The 20,293-nt window shown below is 38.3% G+C and overlaps 1 protein-coding gene across 1 annotated transcript in view; it reads left to right on the top strand.

Annotated features, from left to right (window-relative positions):
• PLXNA4 (plexin A4) overlaps window positions 1-20,293 on the top strand; it is a 925,294-nt gene that overhangs the window by 672,716 nt on the left and 232,285 nt on the right. The window contains exons 8-9 of the mRNA XM_089676880.1: window positions 5,296-5,395; window positions 17,370-17,484. Of these exons, the coding sequence (XP_089533006.1) occupies window positions 5,296-5,395; window positions 17,370-17,484 (215 nt within the window). The remainder of the gene's footprint in view (window positions 1-5,295; window positions 5,396-17,369; window positions 17,485-20,293) is intronic.

The raw sequence follows: 20,293 nt of genomic DNA on the forward strand, positions 1-20,293 counted from the left end.
ATTAGGCAATAATAAACAGGTTTAATTTTCCGGGCTGAATAAAGCTGAAATTTAATTGGTTGTTATGTTTTATTTCATTTAGGGTAAAATTTCTCATGATACTGTGTTAAGTAATTTGAAAAGTAAATTTTATAGGTGCCTTTTCCATTATCTCAAGGAATGATATTCTAATTATACTAATTTGAGGGATGAGTCAAATGCACTATATTGTTGAAGAATTCTCCTTTATTTGTGCTTATTTTAGGTACAGTAGCTAATTTAACTGAAGCTGCACTGTGTGCCTGGTCTGAATAACTATTCATCACAGAAAGGTCTCACACTTGGCTGCCTTTAGTGTTTTGTTAAGATGTCTTTCTAAAGAATCCCTAGAAACCTCCCGGGAGGAGATACGGAGTGCAGGGTCAGTGTCTGATAATGACAGAAAGTTGGCAAGTACAGACTTTCAGCTCCCTGTGGTAAGAGAAGCTGTTGCTCAGAAAGTAAAGGATGCAGGGGATGTGTGTGCTGAATGAATTGGAATCAAAACTTAAGAACACACCATGTGGCTGATAAATATGTAGTCTTTTTACTCATCTTACTCACCAAAGTAGATCTAAATTGTCAGTATGCTTGCCTCAATATATGGGCATGGACTGCTGTTAAAAAATGTAGAAGGCAAAGACCAGAGCTGTAAACTATAATAATATGACAGTAGCAGCATGAAAAGAAAACAATAATTGCCATTACATGCAGAATCTTAAATAGGTATTAGGTGTCCTCTCTCTGCAATTTTTGTTACATACTAATTATGGTTTCGGAAGTTCGTTTACTTTTTTGTCCTTCCCAAATAAGTTATCCTGTTACAGTATTTATGGAGGGAATAATTAGGCCTTAACTCAAACTTTACCAGATATATTTTACCCTTCCATGGACCTCAGGACCTCAATGCTAATAGTACTACTAAATCTTATTAGAAGGTTTGCTAGTAGACCCCTTTTCTTGATGAAGTTAACATGTAATTGTTGGCAGCCTATGCATATTCAAATGATATTCATTTTGTATTAACAAATAGTAACTGAGCTTTAAAACAAGCCCTTACTAACCCCTGTAGCTGCACACTGGAGCAATTCATCCTCAAAGTTCACAGCAAAAGCATTAAAGTAATTTTTTAAGACACCTCAACTTTGCTTCGCTCTCCTACCATTGACCCAGCAGAGTTTTAGCTATTCTCTATTGAAAACATAGAGGATGGGCTTTGTAAGGAGTAACAGTGGAAGTTGAGATGCTGAGAGGTGAGGACATAAAGAACCTAGTGCTTTTGTTGTGGACTTTGAAGATAAATTGCTCCATAGTGTTTGCAGATATAGGGGGTAGTGAAAGACTAATTTACTGCTTGTTGAAACTTACATGGAAATACTTGAATGTCCATAGCCTGGTTAAAGGTTCACTTTAAAGAAAACCTACAGATGGACAACCACTGGCAGCATGATAATGTAGGAACATGAAGATACCTGCATGCACCTTGTTTCTCTGAAAAGCACTCCATTAGTTTGAAAATCTGTGGTACCAATAGGGAAAATACTATCAGATCTCTCTGCTGTGTAGTCTGCCTCTGTGTGCTCTTCTTTTCTCCTCTTGAACAGTGAGGATGTCCTTTGTAGCTAATAAGGAGGTTAGGAAAGTTGGCAAATAGGCCTAACAGTTACTATGACACACCTGCTAATTTTTTTTGGATTTCAAGATTAGTGGGGCATGGTGAAGGAATAACAAACCTGGCATGCTGCCCGTGACAGCCTGTAGCTTGAATAAAATGTTCATTTGAATGCCCTGTCTCCTCCCTGCTTATACTCATTAGGGATCAGCTTCAGGTTCAGACTTAACTTATGTTCAGTCCTGATTTTGCTTGTGGTGTTAGGTCATTTGTCAAGAGTTTTTTATATACTGTTTACAATTTTTAGTGAATTAGTTTGGGTACTGTGTACCCTTTACTAATTCACATGGCAGGGCTTCTAGATTCCAGTAAGCACCCAACCCACAAAATCCAACACAGTTGTGGGGAAAAGGCCATTGTCCTTACCAACATAGGGACACGGTGCTTCATCAAGGGGGTCCCCCCTGGCATGGTACTCTTACAATGTTCAGAGCATGTGGTATGGTTCAGGGGGAAGGGGGGGACACTCATCCCCACCTTTCCTGTTCAGCCAAGGGAGTGAGGGACAGTCTCCCCCACCTTTCCTGATTTTCTATGGAGGGACCCCACTTTATCTATTTTTGTGTGCATACAAGGAATTGGGGGTTCTATGCCCCATTTTTAAAACTTTTTTTGGAGTTCCCCCTGGTATGGATTTTGAGGGGACCCCACATTTTTTTTTAGCTTTTGGTGAAGAATGTGTACAGCAAAAGTGACATTTTGCAAAGAAAAAAACATTTGCGGACATTTAAATTTCCCTAATGGCTTCTTTTTTTTTGCATTTGAATCTCCCCCAGGGAAACGCCAGCCCCCCTTGCCATTTGTATGACAATCCCTTACGTATTAGCCTAAAAAATGGTCATTACTGGTTTCTAAGATTTGGCTTCTATTGATTTTAGTGGGGTGCAGATTTGGCACCTGTTCTCTCAAGTTCTCCATACGTACCCCAAACCAAACCTTACTATGTTTGACTTGTCACTAATACTCACCTTCTGTTCTGGGAACAAAGAGAATCTGATACGTCCATGTATTTGGATCATATGACTTACTTCCTCTCATGTTACAGCGCTGGTCCTTAACCACTTCCTGACCGGCCGTACGGTGGCACTGCAGGGTCGGGTGGCCGTCTATAAATGGCCTCCCCTCACCCTGCTTGTGCGCACTCCCTGGGAGCGCGCAGCACCGCGATCCGGTGCCCGCTGTGTCCTCCGGACACAGTGAAACACCGATCGTCGGACGGGACCTCTGTACGAGGTCCCGATCATGTGATCACTGATTGGCCAATCAGTGATCACATGCAAAGTAGTAAGCAAGATGTCACTTGTGACATCATTGCTTACTACGTGTGAAATCTGTGAATGATCACAGAGGTCACATGGTACAAGCCTAATCACAACAGGCTTGTACCATGTGACAAGCTGTGACCAATCACAGCTCAGTCAGTACTTCTCAATGAGTGCATGAATGCACACAGAGAGAAAGAGAAATGATTGCTTTTACATCCTATATGGGTGTAAAAGCAATGTGTAAAAAAAAAAAAAAAAATCTTCATCACCCCCCACAAGTAGTACAGTGTCACCATGGTGACACTGTACTGCTAGGGTGACAGTATGTAAAAAAATAAAAAAAATAAAAAATAATAATATAAAAAAATAAAATAAAAATGTAAAAAAAAATGTTTAAAAATTATAATTTTTGTTATAAACTAATTTGGATTTTTTTTTACTAAAAAGATAACAGAATAAATTTTGGCAAAGATTTATGATGAAATATTATTTATTTGCAAAATTTTATAAAAAAAACACTTTTTTTCAAAATGTTTGGACTTTTTCATTTACATAGCAAAAAAAAATAAAAATCCCAGCGGTGAATAAATACCACCAAAATAAAGCTTTATCTGTTTCAAAAAAATGGTAAAAAATTCATTTGGGTACAGCGTTGCATGACCGTGTAATTGTCATTCAAAGTGTGATAGCGCTGAAAGCTGAAAATTGCCCTGGTCAGGAAGGGGGTAAAAGTGTCCGGTCTTGAAGTGGTTAATGATTGTACCAGCACTGTCATGGAGTTGAAAGAGTGTCCTCAGCCCTGTGTAAGTGTAGATGGAGATCCAACTGAAGCTTACAGAGAGCTTCTACTCCTCACCCTCAGCAATGAATGGCAGCAGCACAGAAGTAAAATACGGTATGTATAAGATACTTAAAGAGCCAACTTTAAAGTGAAAGGCAAACAAAATATTTACATCAGTTTAGAAAAAAGTGTATAATAAAAAAAACACATACTTTCTCTTTTAATGCGTTCTTACTGTACCTGCTTCTCTTCAACTTTTATTGCTACAACAGTATGTACCTTGTGAACTGTCACGTTAAATAGTCTATACTAAGCATATAGGTGTTTGTTTATAAATGTTTTCACATGACTTTCACCCAGGATTTACACATTTTCTAGTTAGAAAAATATGTGAATATTAGGTGAAAGGTATATCAATCTTGTTTAAAGCACGTATAAATATACCCTGTGTTTGCTATTTGCATTTTTAAAACTATGTACCCAAAATATGTATGTACAGTCTTTAGCATCATAATGTTAGGCTTTAAACTGTATAATAAATAAAAAAGTAAAAATATGTTATAAAAAGTAATAAATGTACGAGTCATTAATAGATAACTGTTCTGGGAAAGCCTCTGGAAAGAAAGTAGAATAATTTTACATTTTGCAATTTTAATAATGTTGGTATGAAATACTCAGGGTGGCAGTATGCAATATGCTTTCTAGTAAAAATCTAGGAATGAACTGCTATATATATATAAATAGTTTAAGACTCTTCCCCAAAGCAATAATTATTCTAAAAATATGGAGCATTCAGCTGAATTGAATTTGCATTGGTTTTAACGATCATGCTGAATCTGTAAAATGTTAAATCTCCTTTGTCAGAATGGGGCCCTGGAAGTGGATGTATATAGTATTTACTTTATAAAGTTTCTGAGTGTACTGTAGAAATTATATTTGCTTATTAGCCAATATTCTGTCAGGGCAGATTAAGAATTTATAGTGAATTCTGAAAGTTAGCCTGATTCCCCCAATTTATATCAGGAATAATCCTACTTTTTTGGTGACTGGAAAATATTTAATTGTCAAATTATCATAGGAACATGGGATAGTATTCTATACAACTGGTGGGAATGAAATTCAAATATGTTCCCCATATCAGCCAATAAGAATTATCTTATCTTTCTAATGAAAATGTGAAAATAAAATCATTTTCCCCATAAGCACCCAGTTAAAAAGAAGACTCAGACTTGTAGTTGGGAGGGGCAGTAAAGAAAAATTGCTCACTGCTTGCTACACATTCTGAGTGAAGTTGCCTGTAAAATGGACAATGACTATCGAGATTTTTGGACACCTTCTTTTCCATTAATGAAATGTATACTGCATAGATTATTGTTGATTTTAAAGTTTAGAATTTTCAATCATTTTGATTTAGAAAAATGTTTAACAAATGTCAAGGAGTTCACCATATAATAATAGAAAAGGTTCCCTTCGTGACATTGTACACATATATGACTTTGAAAAGTAAAGACGCTAGATTAAGGTAAACTGACTTAGTCATATTGTTCCTTATCTTCTAGGTGACCATCATATTGTCCAACTACAACTTAAGTCCAAAGAAACTGGAATGACGTTTGCCAGTACCAACTTTGTCTTCTACAACTGCAGTGTTCACAACTCGTAAGTACAAATATTTTTTACTTTATGTAATAATATTGATGAAACAGTATTAATCTAATTTAAAATTAAATGTCCCAATCTGGTCCACCCCCTTATGACTGAAAATGTTCTAGACATGATAAGGACCTGTTTCCTGTTCATAGTATGTTTCCGGATACATGGCTGGCAAACCAATATTACGTATAGTATGCGCATGTGTTGTTTTGCTAAAAAGCCATAGCCATTTTATACAATGATTTTCCAAGACATTTATTAATGAAATACAATTAAAGACATATGTATTGTAAATTGTGAGGCAGCTGTTGAAGTTGCAATGGACCATTTTAATACAATACATGAATATTAACCTGCACTTCTAACTCTTCAAAAAATTAACTTTTGACCATCCTACCTACTGTATCTGTTAACAGATATTTACAGTTATTATTCAGGATTTATATAGCGCCAACAGTTTTCTCAGCGCTTAGTTAAAGACATATGTATTGTAAATTGTGAGGCAGCTGTTGAAGGTGCAATGGACCATTTTAATACAGTACATGAATATTAACCTGCAATTCTAACTCTTCAAAAAATACACTCTTGACCATCTTACCTATTAAGTCTAAAAAATACCCTTAGACTGCTCTAGATACAATATGTGTGGACATTTATTTTTCAACTTTACATTGACATAAAAAATGCATGGGATTCTAGCCTTTTGTGTGTATTCTTTAGCCAAAGACACAATGCATAATTGAATAGCTTTCTCAATTCTTTATATAGTGCTTGTGTTCTGTTTATGCTTTGGTTCCCATGACGACCCAGACCCCTGAGTAATTATTTTGTTAGACATCCTGCCCTCATACCCTGAGCACTATGCTGCTCCCTACTGTTTCATTCACATGTCAGCATCTTTATAGCTGGAACCTGTACAGTGCAATATTGATTGTTTATTGTACTTAATGGATAGTTTTCTAAATCTGATATTATACTGTTTAAAAGTGCTAGTCACTGGTAAAAGGAGTACTTCCCATTTTATTTTGACCATTTTATTATTTACTGCATGCACTGTAGTAGTTAAAGTCTTGTACAATCAGGCAGTAAAAAGTGTCTGGGTGTTGTTTAAAGTGGTTGTAAATCTCAGACATGAAATATGAGCAAAGCATATCCCTTTATAATGTGTACTTGTCTCAATTAAGAGCATTATCTTTCATTTATGTCTGATGCTTCGTTCCTCTGCTTTCTGTTTTACTCACTTCTGACAAGTTTTCCTGACACCAAGAGGTAAAATGGTGGCAGGGGAGGGAGCTCCAGCTGATTGACAGCCTCAGCTCTGTCCCTGTGAGCTATTTGAAGGGGTGTGTCCCTTCCCTCCAATTAGCTCTCAGCTTTCTTCACAGAATATAACTTCAGCTCTCCACTCCCTGCTTTCTGGAAACTCAGACAAGCTTTATAAATTCTGGCCTTTGAACAGATGTAGAGAAGAGAACCTGCAGATAGACTGGTACAACTTATATAGGAGGATTTGTTTAATCTCTGTTTATCACCTGATTCCAGTCACTTTACTGGATATATATAAAGGTCTATGAACACTTTAATGGTGAACACAGATGGCCCGGGAATGCTTTGCGGCTCCTTTTATAACACACTGTTGTTGCCGCACTTGCTTTCCATAGTGGCACACAACTATCTTCCACCTTGTGCCATTACCTTTACTGAGCACCCTTGTTTTGATTAGATGGACATTTAAATTAGGAAGGTAATTCTAATGTCTTCTAAAAGCTCACATTGCCAACATTTAAATAACTGGCCTTTGTAATTGAACCTCTGTTCTGCTGCCCCCTCCAGGAGAGCAGTATTACAACAGCCAAAATGGCAACCAAACTTGGTATTAAATTATGTTTTGTTTCCAGTGCTCAAGTGAACCCATTCTTACTGTACTGGCAAAATTTTCCTTGAAACACATGGCCTCTGCTTACTCATGTTTTCTTTTGTATCACTCCACTCCTTATTGACAGCCAAATATTCTTTGATATCATGCCTGCTTAACTCCCCATAATGCTGCCAATACTTATAGGGCTTCAAACAGAACACCCTAACATCAAGTCTCTCAGCAGAACATGACACATGACCCTCCTGTTTAATGGTTCATGCTATTTCTCAGTACTATCCTATGGTCCTCCTTGTACTATAAAGCCCTTTTGTATTAGTGCCCGCAGTATGTCCATCTCAATGCTAGCTGATGGTGAACGGTGGTAACATCATCATATCACATGTTTACATTTATCCAGTCAGCACTTTCAGTGGAATTCAATGGAGTTTGATAAGCACTTCTTCGCAAGAAAAGGAAGCTGCCCACCAGGTAAAGATGACCCTATGAGTAATCTCCTTTTGGAGTGAAATTTGTTAGTACTGGCACATAGCAGATGGAGGTGTCTGTATCATTGAGAGTTTTGAATAAATTTAGCTGAAGGCTTTTACAAAATGAGTGGCTTCCTTTTCTTCTGGAAAATTAAAGCCGGTCCTAAATGGATCAAATGTCGGCTTGTTCAGCAGGTTGGGTGTACTGAAGTTGATCCATCTATTGACTTCAGCACAACCAGCCTATCATATCTTTTTCATGCGATCATTCTGTTCTGGAGGGAAGGCTTCTCACCAGCAGAGCACAATAGCGCTGCAGGAGGGATTCCCCCATCAATACTATGTTAATGGAAAATCAAGCAATTTTCTTTTCTTCCACCTGTGGTGGAAGGAATGAAAGTTGCATCATCTATGGGCTGCTTTAGTCTTAGGAATGTAAAGCAGCCAGCAACCACTGGGAGCCAGCTCCATATGTCAGGGAATTAGTGAGAAGTAGTGCCTGCAGTAGAGGTTTACACTTTGTCTCCCGGTATCAATTTCTGTTTTTTTTTTAACCTGTTCAGCTCTCACACCTGTTTACCCCCTATGGACCAGACCATATTTTCATATTTCCGATATGTGTCAATTCATGAGTTTATAACTTTGTACTTACTTATGATACAGAATTGATATATATAATTTTTTTGGGGACAAACAGGGCTTTCTTGTGATCCCAAGGTCCTCTGAGAATTTTTTTAATTTATATGCATTTTAAGGGGAAAAAAAGAGTAAAAATTAGAAAAAAATTTTTTTTTTCAAGTTTAGTCAGTAATATTTTGAACACAAGTACCATTACTGTTGTGAAAACATATACATTTTATTCTGCTGCTTGTTATATTTACTGTAACATTAAAATAACATTTTTGGTACAAAGCATGTTACAGTTATTTACAAAATAATAGTTTTGTTTTTTTGTACATTTTGCATATATTTACTTTTTCTCATAATGCATCAGTACTTTAAAGATCTTACTTCTTTAAAATAAAACAGATATACCCTAAACCACATATTTTTTAACAGTAAACCCTTAAAGATATCAATGTATGTGTGTGCTTTATGATATTTTTTTTTCCAACAGATAATTTGAAATAGAAACATGGAACATGAGATGAAATTGTTAAACTGTGCTTATACAGGGTGATCTACTGAAATTAATGGGTTAAGTAGAAAAATAAAGCTAAAATAAGGGAATTTTCTGGTTAATTAAAGCGGAGTTCCACCTGAGAAAAAATAAATAAATAGAAGTCAGCAGCTACAAAAAGAGTAGCTGCTGACATTTTTAAAATACAGACACTTACCTGGCCCTCGGTTCAGCAGTGTCCTCACCACCGCTGGTTTCAGCGGCCATCTTCTTTCCCTGGTGCCCACTACGCATGTGCGAGAAGTGCTGAGCTTTGTGAATGGCTCCGTAGTCTTCTGGGATATGTCACGTGTCCCAGAAGACTACGGGGAGGACAACTTTCGCTTCCAATCGCCTAGGCGATCGCAGCGGAAGTGGGAGTGGGTACCTGTCAAATTTGGGTACCCGCTCCCCCCACTCCCCAAAGGTGCCAATCCTTAATGGGGTGCAGGGAACAAAGGCTTAAAGCGAAACTTCCCCTTTTGGGTGGAGCTCCGCTTTAAGAGTTAAGTAGTTCCCTATGCACACAAAAAACATTCTTCTGTGTTAGCTGCAGCTTTCTCACTCACAGATTGCTGTCTGTCAGGGAACTGAGGTTATAAGACAGCTAGTGTGTTACTTTTGTTATTGTTTACAAATATTACACCGAATGATCGCTGTGATTGGCTGTCACAGTGATCATTCAATGAGGAAAGCTTCTGACTGGCTCCCAGTCGTAGGATTGGGAGCTCCTCTTTCTACAGACATCAGGTCTCATGGAGCTGTGCAAAGGAGGGAGCAGGGGAGAGGAGAAACTGCAGGCAGTTTCCTTGTGTACAGAGCAGAAGATGTTATGGACGTGTGCAACACGTTGAAGGCAGGCAACTGGTTAACTGGTCTTAAAAGAATGCAGCTTTATAAACTCCAACATGGTTCTTTTGGAAAATCATGTCTGCTAGTTGCTGCCTCTTTTTTTAAACTGCTACCAGTGGGGGAAATGCTCTTTGTACCTGCATGCTGGTGGATTACAGATTTTTAGAGGTTTGCTAAGAGTTTAGACCTTTAATCTTTTTCTGAATTCCTTTTCTTGTCTTAATTGTATGCAGGCTCTTTCCGAGGGATAAATGTATTATTTGTACCTAACTTGCTGTGATTATATTATTTGTTATAATCTATAACATTGATTCTTGAATTAAGAGGAATTTAATCTAGTCATCCAACCTGGATTAAAATGTTTTGCTAACGTGTAAAAGTATTGCTAAAGTGCAACTAAAGTCTAAAAACTAAACTTTTTTTTTTTCCATTTTGAATAGAGTAAGGGAGAGTTATAAGCTCTGTCATCTTTTTTGTGTCCCCTGTGTTCTACGGCATATGACAGATTTCCCTTCACTTAGTGTTCCATAGCCAAAACAGAAAGTGAAAAGAAATCCATCCAAGGTGAGGGAATCACAGCGTGACACTAATGTAACCAGCATTAGTGTCCCATTTGGAAGATTTCCCCTATATTCCTGTTCTGATATCCCTAAATTTGGGACTTTCTTTTAATTTTTTTGTTCAATGATATTGATAAATTGGACGAATAGAGAAGATAAATCTCACTAATGGGGGCACAGAAAACAGTAAAAACGTAGATATGTTTTAATCCCTATCCACTCTATCCAATACTAATAATAATAATAATAAAAAATGTTTTGCCTTTAGTTACACTTATTTCTGTGCATCCATTTGTCAGACCCTGGTTCACTTTGCCAGACAGTACAACTAAATCAGTAACCTCCAATGCAATGGCAGCACTAATTTGTCAAGAAGACTGGATCAACACATGCTGCAGCATTGGACAGATAATTTATGTTCACTTTGCTCTGTCCACCTATCAGCAAGCAAATTATTGGAACATATGTAAGCAGCAGAGCTTGACTGGTTCAAAATGTTGTCCATCCTTCTTCTCCTCTTAGTACTTCTGTGCAAGGGCTTACAAGAGGCTAATCTTCAAGACAAAGTCAGAAACTTAGATGTTGTTAAATTACATTTATTGTTTTTTTTTTCAAATATAATTCTGAGGTTTACCTTTAAAACAGTTTTACTATTTGGTTTGCCAGGATACAGACACATAAATAAAATCTTATTATTCTTTATGACATAGGATCCCATAATTTTTTAAAATACTTCTGAGACAGTGTTCTAGGATTAGCCAGTGTATGTCATATTTTTCTTCAGCTATTTTGTCCAAGAAATATTCCACTGCATCTCCTGGTTTGGAACATATCCCAGAAATCAGCAGAGTGTCGCCAAACCATTGATGACTTGTTTTATGTTAGAGATATTGGTATGTTCATGTTTCATAATCTAATAAAAACTGATACGAGAATAATCAAAACCTGATATTAAGAAAACTGAATGTACTGTAAGGGGAAAGACATTTTGCTTCTCAATCACTTGTTGACATCTTGTCAATGATACAGGTGGAAGACAATGAAAGTAGTGTTTGCTTATCCCCTTTAGCCTAAAATCACTAATAAGATAAAAAGCAATTGGCTGCATAGCAAAAATAAATAAAATAACAGATATATTTGCTAACCTAAATGGTATTGATAGAATGCTTTCAATAGAATTTTGTATGTACATATTTTTGATGGAGAAATAAAGTAAACAATAGCATTGTATTTAAAATAACAACACAATGTGTATCAGTATAATGGGTGCATAATACGATATCTTTCTCTACACCTCATCAATCCAGAATGGATATGTACAGCCTACTGACTTGTAATGGGTACTTGTTAGCTTTTTCCTCGGTTTAGCATTCTTGTACTGTGGGTTTTTTTTCATGGTGATAATTTTATTACAAACAGTTCAACAATTCTGTTCTCACGTACAGTACTTTAGCAGAAATAATGATAAAAAAATTTAAATATTCATAGCTGTCTATGTTTTGACTTGACACGATATCATACAGTATACATTTTTAATTTGATTTATCAGAGTGAGTGTGTGTTATCAATTTAAATAACAAGTATTGCATTGGTGTTTTATTCTTCTTGGCTTGTTTTAATAAAAAAGACATCACCCCCTCCCTTACACATATACACACACACCTTGCTGCTGACTCTGGCATGGCTTTGGTATAAGCTTTTAAAAATCCATAGAATATTGGTAGAAAATGCTTGTGCCTACTAAATACAGATGTTGTTTGAGTGCTGTGGTAATCTTATAAGCCTCTTAAAGTAGAACTGCATTGCATTTGAGTACCTCAAACCAAAAATGCTATTTAAATCATTAATATTCAAAGCAAATTCACCTATCCATCTATGTCTCCATGATTTATTTTGCTGAGAATTCATTTTGAAAAACACCCCCTGGTATTTCTGGCAGTAGCCATCTTGAGTGAGGGCAGGTGATTCATGTAGCAGTTACTTGCTGGAATCCATCTGTCCTTAGCTCAGGCTTTGGCTGAGCTGAGAACCCTCCCTTCCCCTCCTGAAGACTCCTGGGATATATGACATAATTTGCCTAGGCATGGAAACCAGGAAGTAACTGAAGAAATGTAAAAAAAGTTTAAAACAAGTAAATATGATACACTTTCCTATCAATTTACTAACGCTAGCAGCATAACGATTACAAATAGTCAGTGTTGATTGAGAGAGTGAAGTTCCACTTAAATAAGCATCTATTATGAACAAAGTTTGACCTCAGAACACTTATAGTTTATTCCAACCTGTGTATATTGGATAACTAAAATAGGTTGTTGCAGTTTACTTTTTATTAGAGGATTTATAATTACAGATCAGTGTGATGTTAAATATTGAAAACAGACAAATGTGTTTGTATTAGTTCCATGGTCATTAAAACAGCTAGCTGACACAGGACAGGGTTACACAAGGGTTGTTCATGCCTGTGATTGTAAGCCTCCCATCTTAAAAGAATAACCCATCTTCTCCCAAAATTAACTTTGTGTCTGGTGGCACCAGAATGTCTTGCACAGGCATGCACAGTTCCTTGGCTTTTGGTGGAGTGCCCCTCCTGTACTCTAGGTCGCTGAGAAGTAAAATTATGAGATGAATGGCTATCATATGGTATGACTTGCTCTATGTACCTCTTTCCAAATCTTTACACAGCTGTCATGTGACCCAGCTCTTTTCCAGCCTGTATGCAGAGAAAGAGTTGCACGAGGTTCTTTAAAGCAGAGTTCCAGCTGAAAAAAAAGTAAGCAGCTACAAAAACTGTAGCTGCTGACTTTTAAAATACAGCCACTTACCTGTCCTTCGGTCCAGCGGTTGTCCTCACCACTGCTGGTTTCACCGGCCGTCTTCTCTCCCTGGCACCGGCATCTTTAGTGTGGGCACCCGGCTGTGACAGCTTGCGGCTTCACAGCTGGGTGCCCACTGCGCATGCATGAGAAGCGCTGTGCTTTGTGAATGGCCTCGTAGTCTTCTGGGATCTGTCATGTGTCCCAGAAGACTATGGAGAGGGAGGACAACTTCTGCTTCCGATCGCCTAGGCGATCGCAGCGGAAGTGGGAGCGAGTACCTTTCACATTCGGGTACCCGACCCCCCCTGGTCCCCAAAGGTGCCAATCCTTAATGGGGAGCAGGGGACAAAGCATTAAAGCATAACTTCCCCTTTTGGGTGGAACTCCGGTTTAAGTCCTTAATTTTTTTTGGCAGTAACATGGTGTGGGTGGATTTCTGTCGGTCACAGGCCGTGTCACACCCCTCCAGCCTGTGAGTTAGAAGTACAGAGAGGTGAAGCCTCCATCAATCAAGATGTAATATCCCACTCCTATTGTGTGCTCAGATGTGATAGGGAGGAAATACTCAGGATAGAAATACACTGAAAACTGAGCATGTGCAGTAGCTGCCAACACTGCTCTGCAAAATCCCCAGCTGGGATATGAACCAAGAAAAGGAGACATAAGCCAGCAGGATCAACCACGTTTTTAGCAGAATACAAAAAAATAATTCAATAGTGACTGAGTAAGTACAAACAGCATGTAATACAGCATTTCTTGATAGTTTTTAATTATGTGGGTTTAGTGACACTTTAAAGTAACCCTCATAGACTTTCAAAGTTTGTGGGCATGGGGTAACAGAGCAGGCTCCTCTAGGTGTCTGCACATATTCTAAGTATAGGTAAATATGGAAAGCCTTCTATTTCTACACAACTCCAGGGCTGTCTTGCACTGCAGCTTGCCCTTTCCAGCTCCCTGGTGGCCAAAGGTGAGCTAGACAGTCTCATTGATCAATAGGAAGTATAGGAGAGAAGAATGATCTGTTTGCTTCAAAGAATTCCTTGGATTTTCAATCAAGCATGGTGCTTTGTGTGTGGATACCTGGAGGTTCCTACTTCATCATACCACACAGGTACAGACCTGGACATAAGCACATGAGAATATAATACTCAAGCTTGATCTACCAACCCCCCTTGCTTCATCGGCTCTTCTTTAAAAATCCTTTAAGCAGCCACAACATTCTCTTTGTTAGAGAATCTATCAAAGCAAGACTTTCAGTACCCAAGCCAAGTTTCCTGGATTTGCAGGAGATGATTAAAACAAAATGTAAAATTACTTCATGTAAAAACTGTGTGGCCACTGTCCACTGTCCACTGATCAAGTTTTCCCTTATTCGCAGTGCACCAAATGTGATATCATTCCTGGCAGTGTTCTGTTATATTCAGTAGCCACAGGTTTTGGAGTCCATCTCCTCCACAAACGTTTAGTCACACACCGGCTTGCAAGCACTTATTTTTTTTGTTAAAGATTTTATTGTTTAAGGCACATAGTAGGAAAGTCTACTTTACACTTTGGACCTGCCAGATACTGATTTGTGCTGCATTAGAGCTGTCATTCTGCACCATACACAGCAATTTTCAGAGATGGAATACGGGAACTCTTTTTAAAATCAGAATGCCCTTATAATACCTCTATTAACTCAAAGTGACCCAAGTTCAATCATGTTAGTGGAGCAAGTTAAGGAAAGCTTAGATTCATTGCAACTGTCTCTTTATTCATTTTTGGAAAATGTTTAAAGCAAACAAATACACTATATCATAAAAAATAATGTAAACACAGTTGACAGTAAACGTCTTTGCTATGCACCTATTCATTAGATTAATGATGAGCCAAAGGTACCTCGGCCCGGTTTGTGGCAGTTCAAATAATGAATACAGTCTCCATTGAAGTCAATGGGAGCCGAGTCTTAGAAAGCAGTAATGGCCATGTTCTAGACTAATAGGCAAGGGGTTGTCAAACAAAGGGCACAGGAGACTGGGAAATGTTATGGGGGGACATGTACAAAAGAAAAACATTTTTTTCAAAGTTTTGTTCAGTAGGGAGAAACTGCTTAAACATAACCTCTTCCTGTCCGGCCATTTATGGATGGGTCAGACGAGAAAAGGCAGCGCTGATGCAGGTGGACATTTCTAAACATTGCTTCCTAGGAGCAGCACACAGTGGCGTGTTCTGTGTCTGCCGTGTCCACCAGATAAGTGGAACATGAATCACTGTATCACTACAGGGGCCCTGTACCTTATGCTTGTTGTTTGGAAAATCAGGGATCACATGCACAGTAGTAAACAAAATGTAATTTCCTGGCATCAACATAGAGCTTAGTGGCACCGCTCTAAAGCCAGATTCAAAAGTAAGAGTCACCTCACAGCATAGGAATGAAAGGAACAGCGTCCTAAGTTTGTTCCAGTGTCTTAAATGAAGTAAAGGGGTGCGGACGCCACTCAGAACCAGCCCCAGGAGTCAGGCTTGTTGATTATATGGAAAGGCCTCAGCCACTAATCCTCATTCCTGACATCATTGTTTACTACTTTGAGCTCTGTGGTCAATCACAGAGATCACATGGTACAAGGTCATTCACAGCAGCCATGTATCATGTGATAAGCTTGTGAATGGTCACAGCTCTCACAAAATGTCACAATGGCTGCAGGAATGCAACCAGAGAGAGTAAGAAATGATTGCTTTTACAGTCAACATGGCTGTAAAAGCAGTCACAGTGTAAAAAAAAAAATACGGATCGCCCCCCAAAAGTAGTACAGTGTCACTGTAGTGACACTGTGCTGCCTGGGTGACGGTATGTATATACTGATTTGGGATATTTGTTTTACCAAAAAGGGTAGCAGAATACATTTTGTCCAAGATTAATGAAGAAATATTATTTATTTGCAAAATTGTAATTAAACATTTTTTTAATTTTTCATTTATATAGAAAAAGAATTAAAAACCCAGTGGCAATTAAATACCACTCAAATAAAACTCTATAAAAATGTCATTTGGTTACAGTGTTGGATGTCTGAGTAATTGGCATTCAAAGTGTGAGAGCACTGACAGCTGAGAATTGGTCAGGACTAGAAGGGGGTGGGGTGAAGTGTCCGGGGGATGCTCTTAACCTTCCTGTGAAGTCACACATCCATACAATGTAAACAACCTATTACCTAAATTGCCAGTAAATGACAGCTCCCAGCTGCTTATTTCTGTTTGTAAACAAATTAGACCTTTATCCTACATGAGGGTCTGGTATGGATGTCAAGGGAGACCTCACACAAAAAAAAATGTGTTGAGTCCTACTCTGGTGGCTTCCAACACCCTAACAACCAGTCTTAAAGGGAAGCTGTGATAGTAATACCCCTGCTCAATGTATCACTTCATGCCACAGCTTGGCTTGGCAGCACATTTCATTTCGCTCCTCGATGAACCTCTGAACAAGCAAAATTCAGCTTGAACATGAGTTCGGACAGAACCTTGAGCTCATCCCAACATTGGACATTAAAGCAATGGCAAAGGGTAGACTTGAACAGAGATTGTATATGTTCGATTATTATTTGGTGCCCTGGGCATCCACTGTATTATTACTGTTTGGGTTCTACTATACACACTACATAATTGGTTTGAAAGAAATAAAGGAAACTGCCAACCATCTGCCATTAAACCATTGTTAAGTAAATAACATTTATTAATTTAGGTTAGAACATACACATACAATTATACCAGGTATGAAAGGTACCCTGAAAATGATGCTCGACTGATGTGGGGTATGTCAATTTGCACAATGCTTTACATTTTAAAAAAGGCATACTTTTCCATTTTGATGTATTAGATCAGAGGTAGCTTGATGTAAATGGACAGTGATGTCTGTTTACACCAGGCCACCCATAGAGCAGAGTGGGGTCTGTCTGTGTCCACTCTACAGAAACTAAGTAGATACAGATGTTACATGCATCCCACTCTGCTCCGATCAGCAGGGGTTCAGCTCACAGATCCATGCTGATTGGAGTGGAATCTCCCCCATGTGAAAAGGGCCATAGACATAATAAAAAATGTTTTACATAGTGTCTCTCAGTGGCCTATCAAAAAATTATACAATAAATCTGCATAATTCTGAAATATATTTTACATTTAATAATAACATGAACTTTATTGTTGACATACATGTAACTTGGGGTGCTGAAGATTAAAATAAATTCTATAAAATGCATGTCCTTCTTTGTTTACAGGTGCCTCTCTTGTGTGGAAAGTCCATATCAATGTCATTGGTGTAAATACAGACATGTGTGTACCCATGATCCACAGACATGTTCCTTCCAGGAAGGAAGAGTCAAGATACCAGAGGTAATATTCTATTTTCTTATTGTAAATATCCTAATCTCTTGCCAGATTACAAATGTTATTTTTAAACACTTGTATCAAACAACATTGTCTTTTAAAGTCTTCTTTATTTATCAAGTACCAACATATGGAAAAATGATATTTTATAGTCAAAATGTGCTCCTCCCTTGTCACCCTGTCACTTGAGCCCATAGTGGAGGCAACACGTGACTTTGCCTGCACATATTGCGCTGGCATGGTCTACCATTGACAATATCAGAGCGAGCTCAGAGATTATGTGCAGCTTCTGCTGGATTGTGTTCATATAGACAGGGAGTGGCTGAAAGAAGGTGGAGAAGATCAGCAGCACTGAGATGCAAAACAGGATTTTTAAAAAGGTGAAACCAATATTTTATAGGAAGACAACATGGTAGTGGTTTATGATTCAAAGTGCTTTAGCAAACTAAGGGGTTGACTTACTAAAACTGGTGAGTGCAAAATCTGGTGCAGCTGTGCATGGTAGCCAATCAGCTTCTACCTTTAGCTTGTTCAATTAAGCTTTGGCAAAAAAAAGGAAAACAAATGGAGGCTGTTTGGTTTCTATGCAAAGCTGCTGCAGATTTATTATTTATTCCAGTTTTAATAAATCAACCCCATATTGTAATCCAATTAGGGTGTATCAGCTTTATATAAAAAAAGTAATAGGGAAGACATCTTCCAATGGGGATCTGGGGGTCCCCAAGGAATTTCTCTAATTTTTCTCTCACTTCCTGTTTGGCTATGGGACAGGAAGTGAAGGGAAATCACTGCAATGGGACACGAATGGCAAAAACAAATTTGGCAAGTTATAACCCTCCCTTGCTCTATCCAAAATAAAAGTTTTACATATAATTCTACTTTAAGATTTAAATCCAAGCAGAATGGCAATATACCAGTCCACCCTATTCCCTTTTTATAGGAATCTGGCGATCTGGAAACTTCTTTTGCTTACATGTTTATAATGCATCCAAGGCATTTCATGCATTCTCTGCAGATTCAACGTGGTCTCTGATGTATTAGGCAGAAATGGAAAATTTCTTACAGCTACCAAACAGAGTCAAATCTGCCTAAGCCTGGTTCACACTGAACGTGACTTGAAAATAGCGCAATTTAAAAGCCTCAAGCCAGTGCGATTTCATGTGCGACTTGTCTGATATCTGTGCACCATTATGCACAGATGTCTATGCAAGTCGCACATGAAATCGCAAAAAAATAAGGGCAGGAACCTTTTTTTCCAAATCAGTGTGGCACAGCACCAATGTGAACCAGGGCTTAGAGGAAGCAAACACAGAACAATGAAATTATACAGTATGCATTCAGGAAGTAATAGAATGCATGAAGATAAAAAATGTTCTGTGTGTAGTAGCCCCCAGCTCCCCCAACACTTACCTGAGCCCCCTCTTGATCCAGTGATGTGCATGAGAGCTTCAGTTCTCCGGGGACTCTCACTCCTGATTGGCTGAGACAGCAGTGTGAGCAGTTGGCTGTCAATCACAGCCAGTGAGTCAATCAGGAGAGGGAGGGGCATGTGTGAATGGACTTGCAGAGCCATGGCTCGGGAGAGTGCCTGCTCAGGTGCCTCCATGGCAAGCTGCTTGCTATGGGGGCACCCGACAGGAGGGAGGGGCCAGGAGCGCCGGCGGGGCACCCGAGAAGAGGAGGATCCAGGCTGCTCCGTGCAAAACCACTGCACACAGCAGGTAAATATAACATGTTTCTTATTTTTAAGAAAAAAACCAAGACTTTAGTATCGCTTTAAGTTTTTTTTTGACTGGGCTCTCTTACTTTAGGACAACTTCCGCGTTTGTTGGATAGCATTAATGATTGCTTATTATCTCATTATCCAGAATTGTTTTTCTAATAGCCATTGCTTTAAGAGGTACTGTACACTTAAACAGCTGTTTGATAAAATTTGCATTAAGTATTTAAATATAGATATATGCAGTCTTTATCATTTATAGTGCTTTCCCACAGGTGTATACAGTCGGGACTAAATACATCTAATTGATAATGTCAAGCCTGCCTTAGATAAAATGACATATTTCTGCTAATGCCTTGTATTGGCACATACAGTATGTCAGTCCACTGCACATGATAAATTGGATGTTGAAAATGTCTGTGTGCACGGAATAACCTTTGTGGCTCATCTGAATTGACTGAAAACGTGGTGGGAAGCCAGTGGTTTATCACTTTAACGACAGGTTACGTAAGAAGCTTGCAACTTTTCTCCACAAGAAAATGTCAGCTGAGACTTCTTGTGGTGAATATGCTCCTAAAATCATCCATTTTATCCATGTTTAGAGCTATTTATCCCTTTCTTGGTCAGAAAAAAGGTAAAGATCCAGTTATATTTTCAAACAGGTACTTCTTTCTCCATATGTGCAATAATGACTAAGCAATATTGCCAAGTTCTAAATGTCTATTATCTATGTGATAACAGCTCCGTTGTGCCGTGTGCTTGCCTACAATGATTCTCTGAGGAAGCTATTATTGCTGTCATAAACTGCAGCACAAGAAAAGATAAGCAGGAAAAAAAACAACTTTCGGCACAATTTTGTTCCTTTTAATTCTTTCTTTGCGGCTCTTAGTTTTGTCACCTGAAGCAGTTGCTATGGATACATTTTTTGTCACATTCATTGGGTCTCTATAGAGGGATAATAGTACCTGCTGTAGGGTCAAGTTTTTGGTTTTATTATTATGAGCTGCAAGGGGCTGAAAAAGACCGAAGTAAAAACAATGCCAGAAATTGGAGCCACCTTAGTGTCTATGCTTTCCAGAAAGCATGATTAGAAAG

This window comes from Staurois parvus, unplaced genomic scaffold (genome assembly GCF_062004578.1).
Source record: "Staurois parvus isolate SC_StPar_1 unplaced genomic scaffold, SC_StPar_1.0 ptg000175l, whole genome shotgun sequence".
Classification (NCBI taxonomy): Eukaryota; Metazoa; Chordata; class Amphibia; order Anura; family Ranidae; genus Staurois; species Staurois parvus.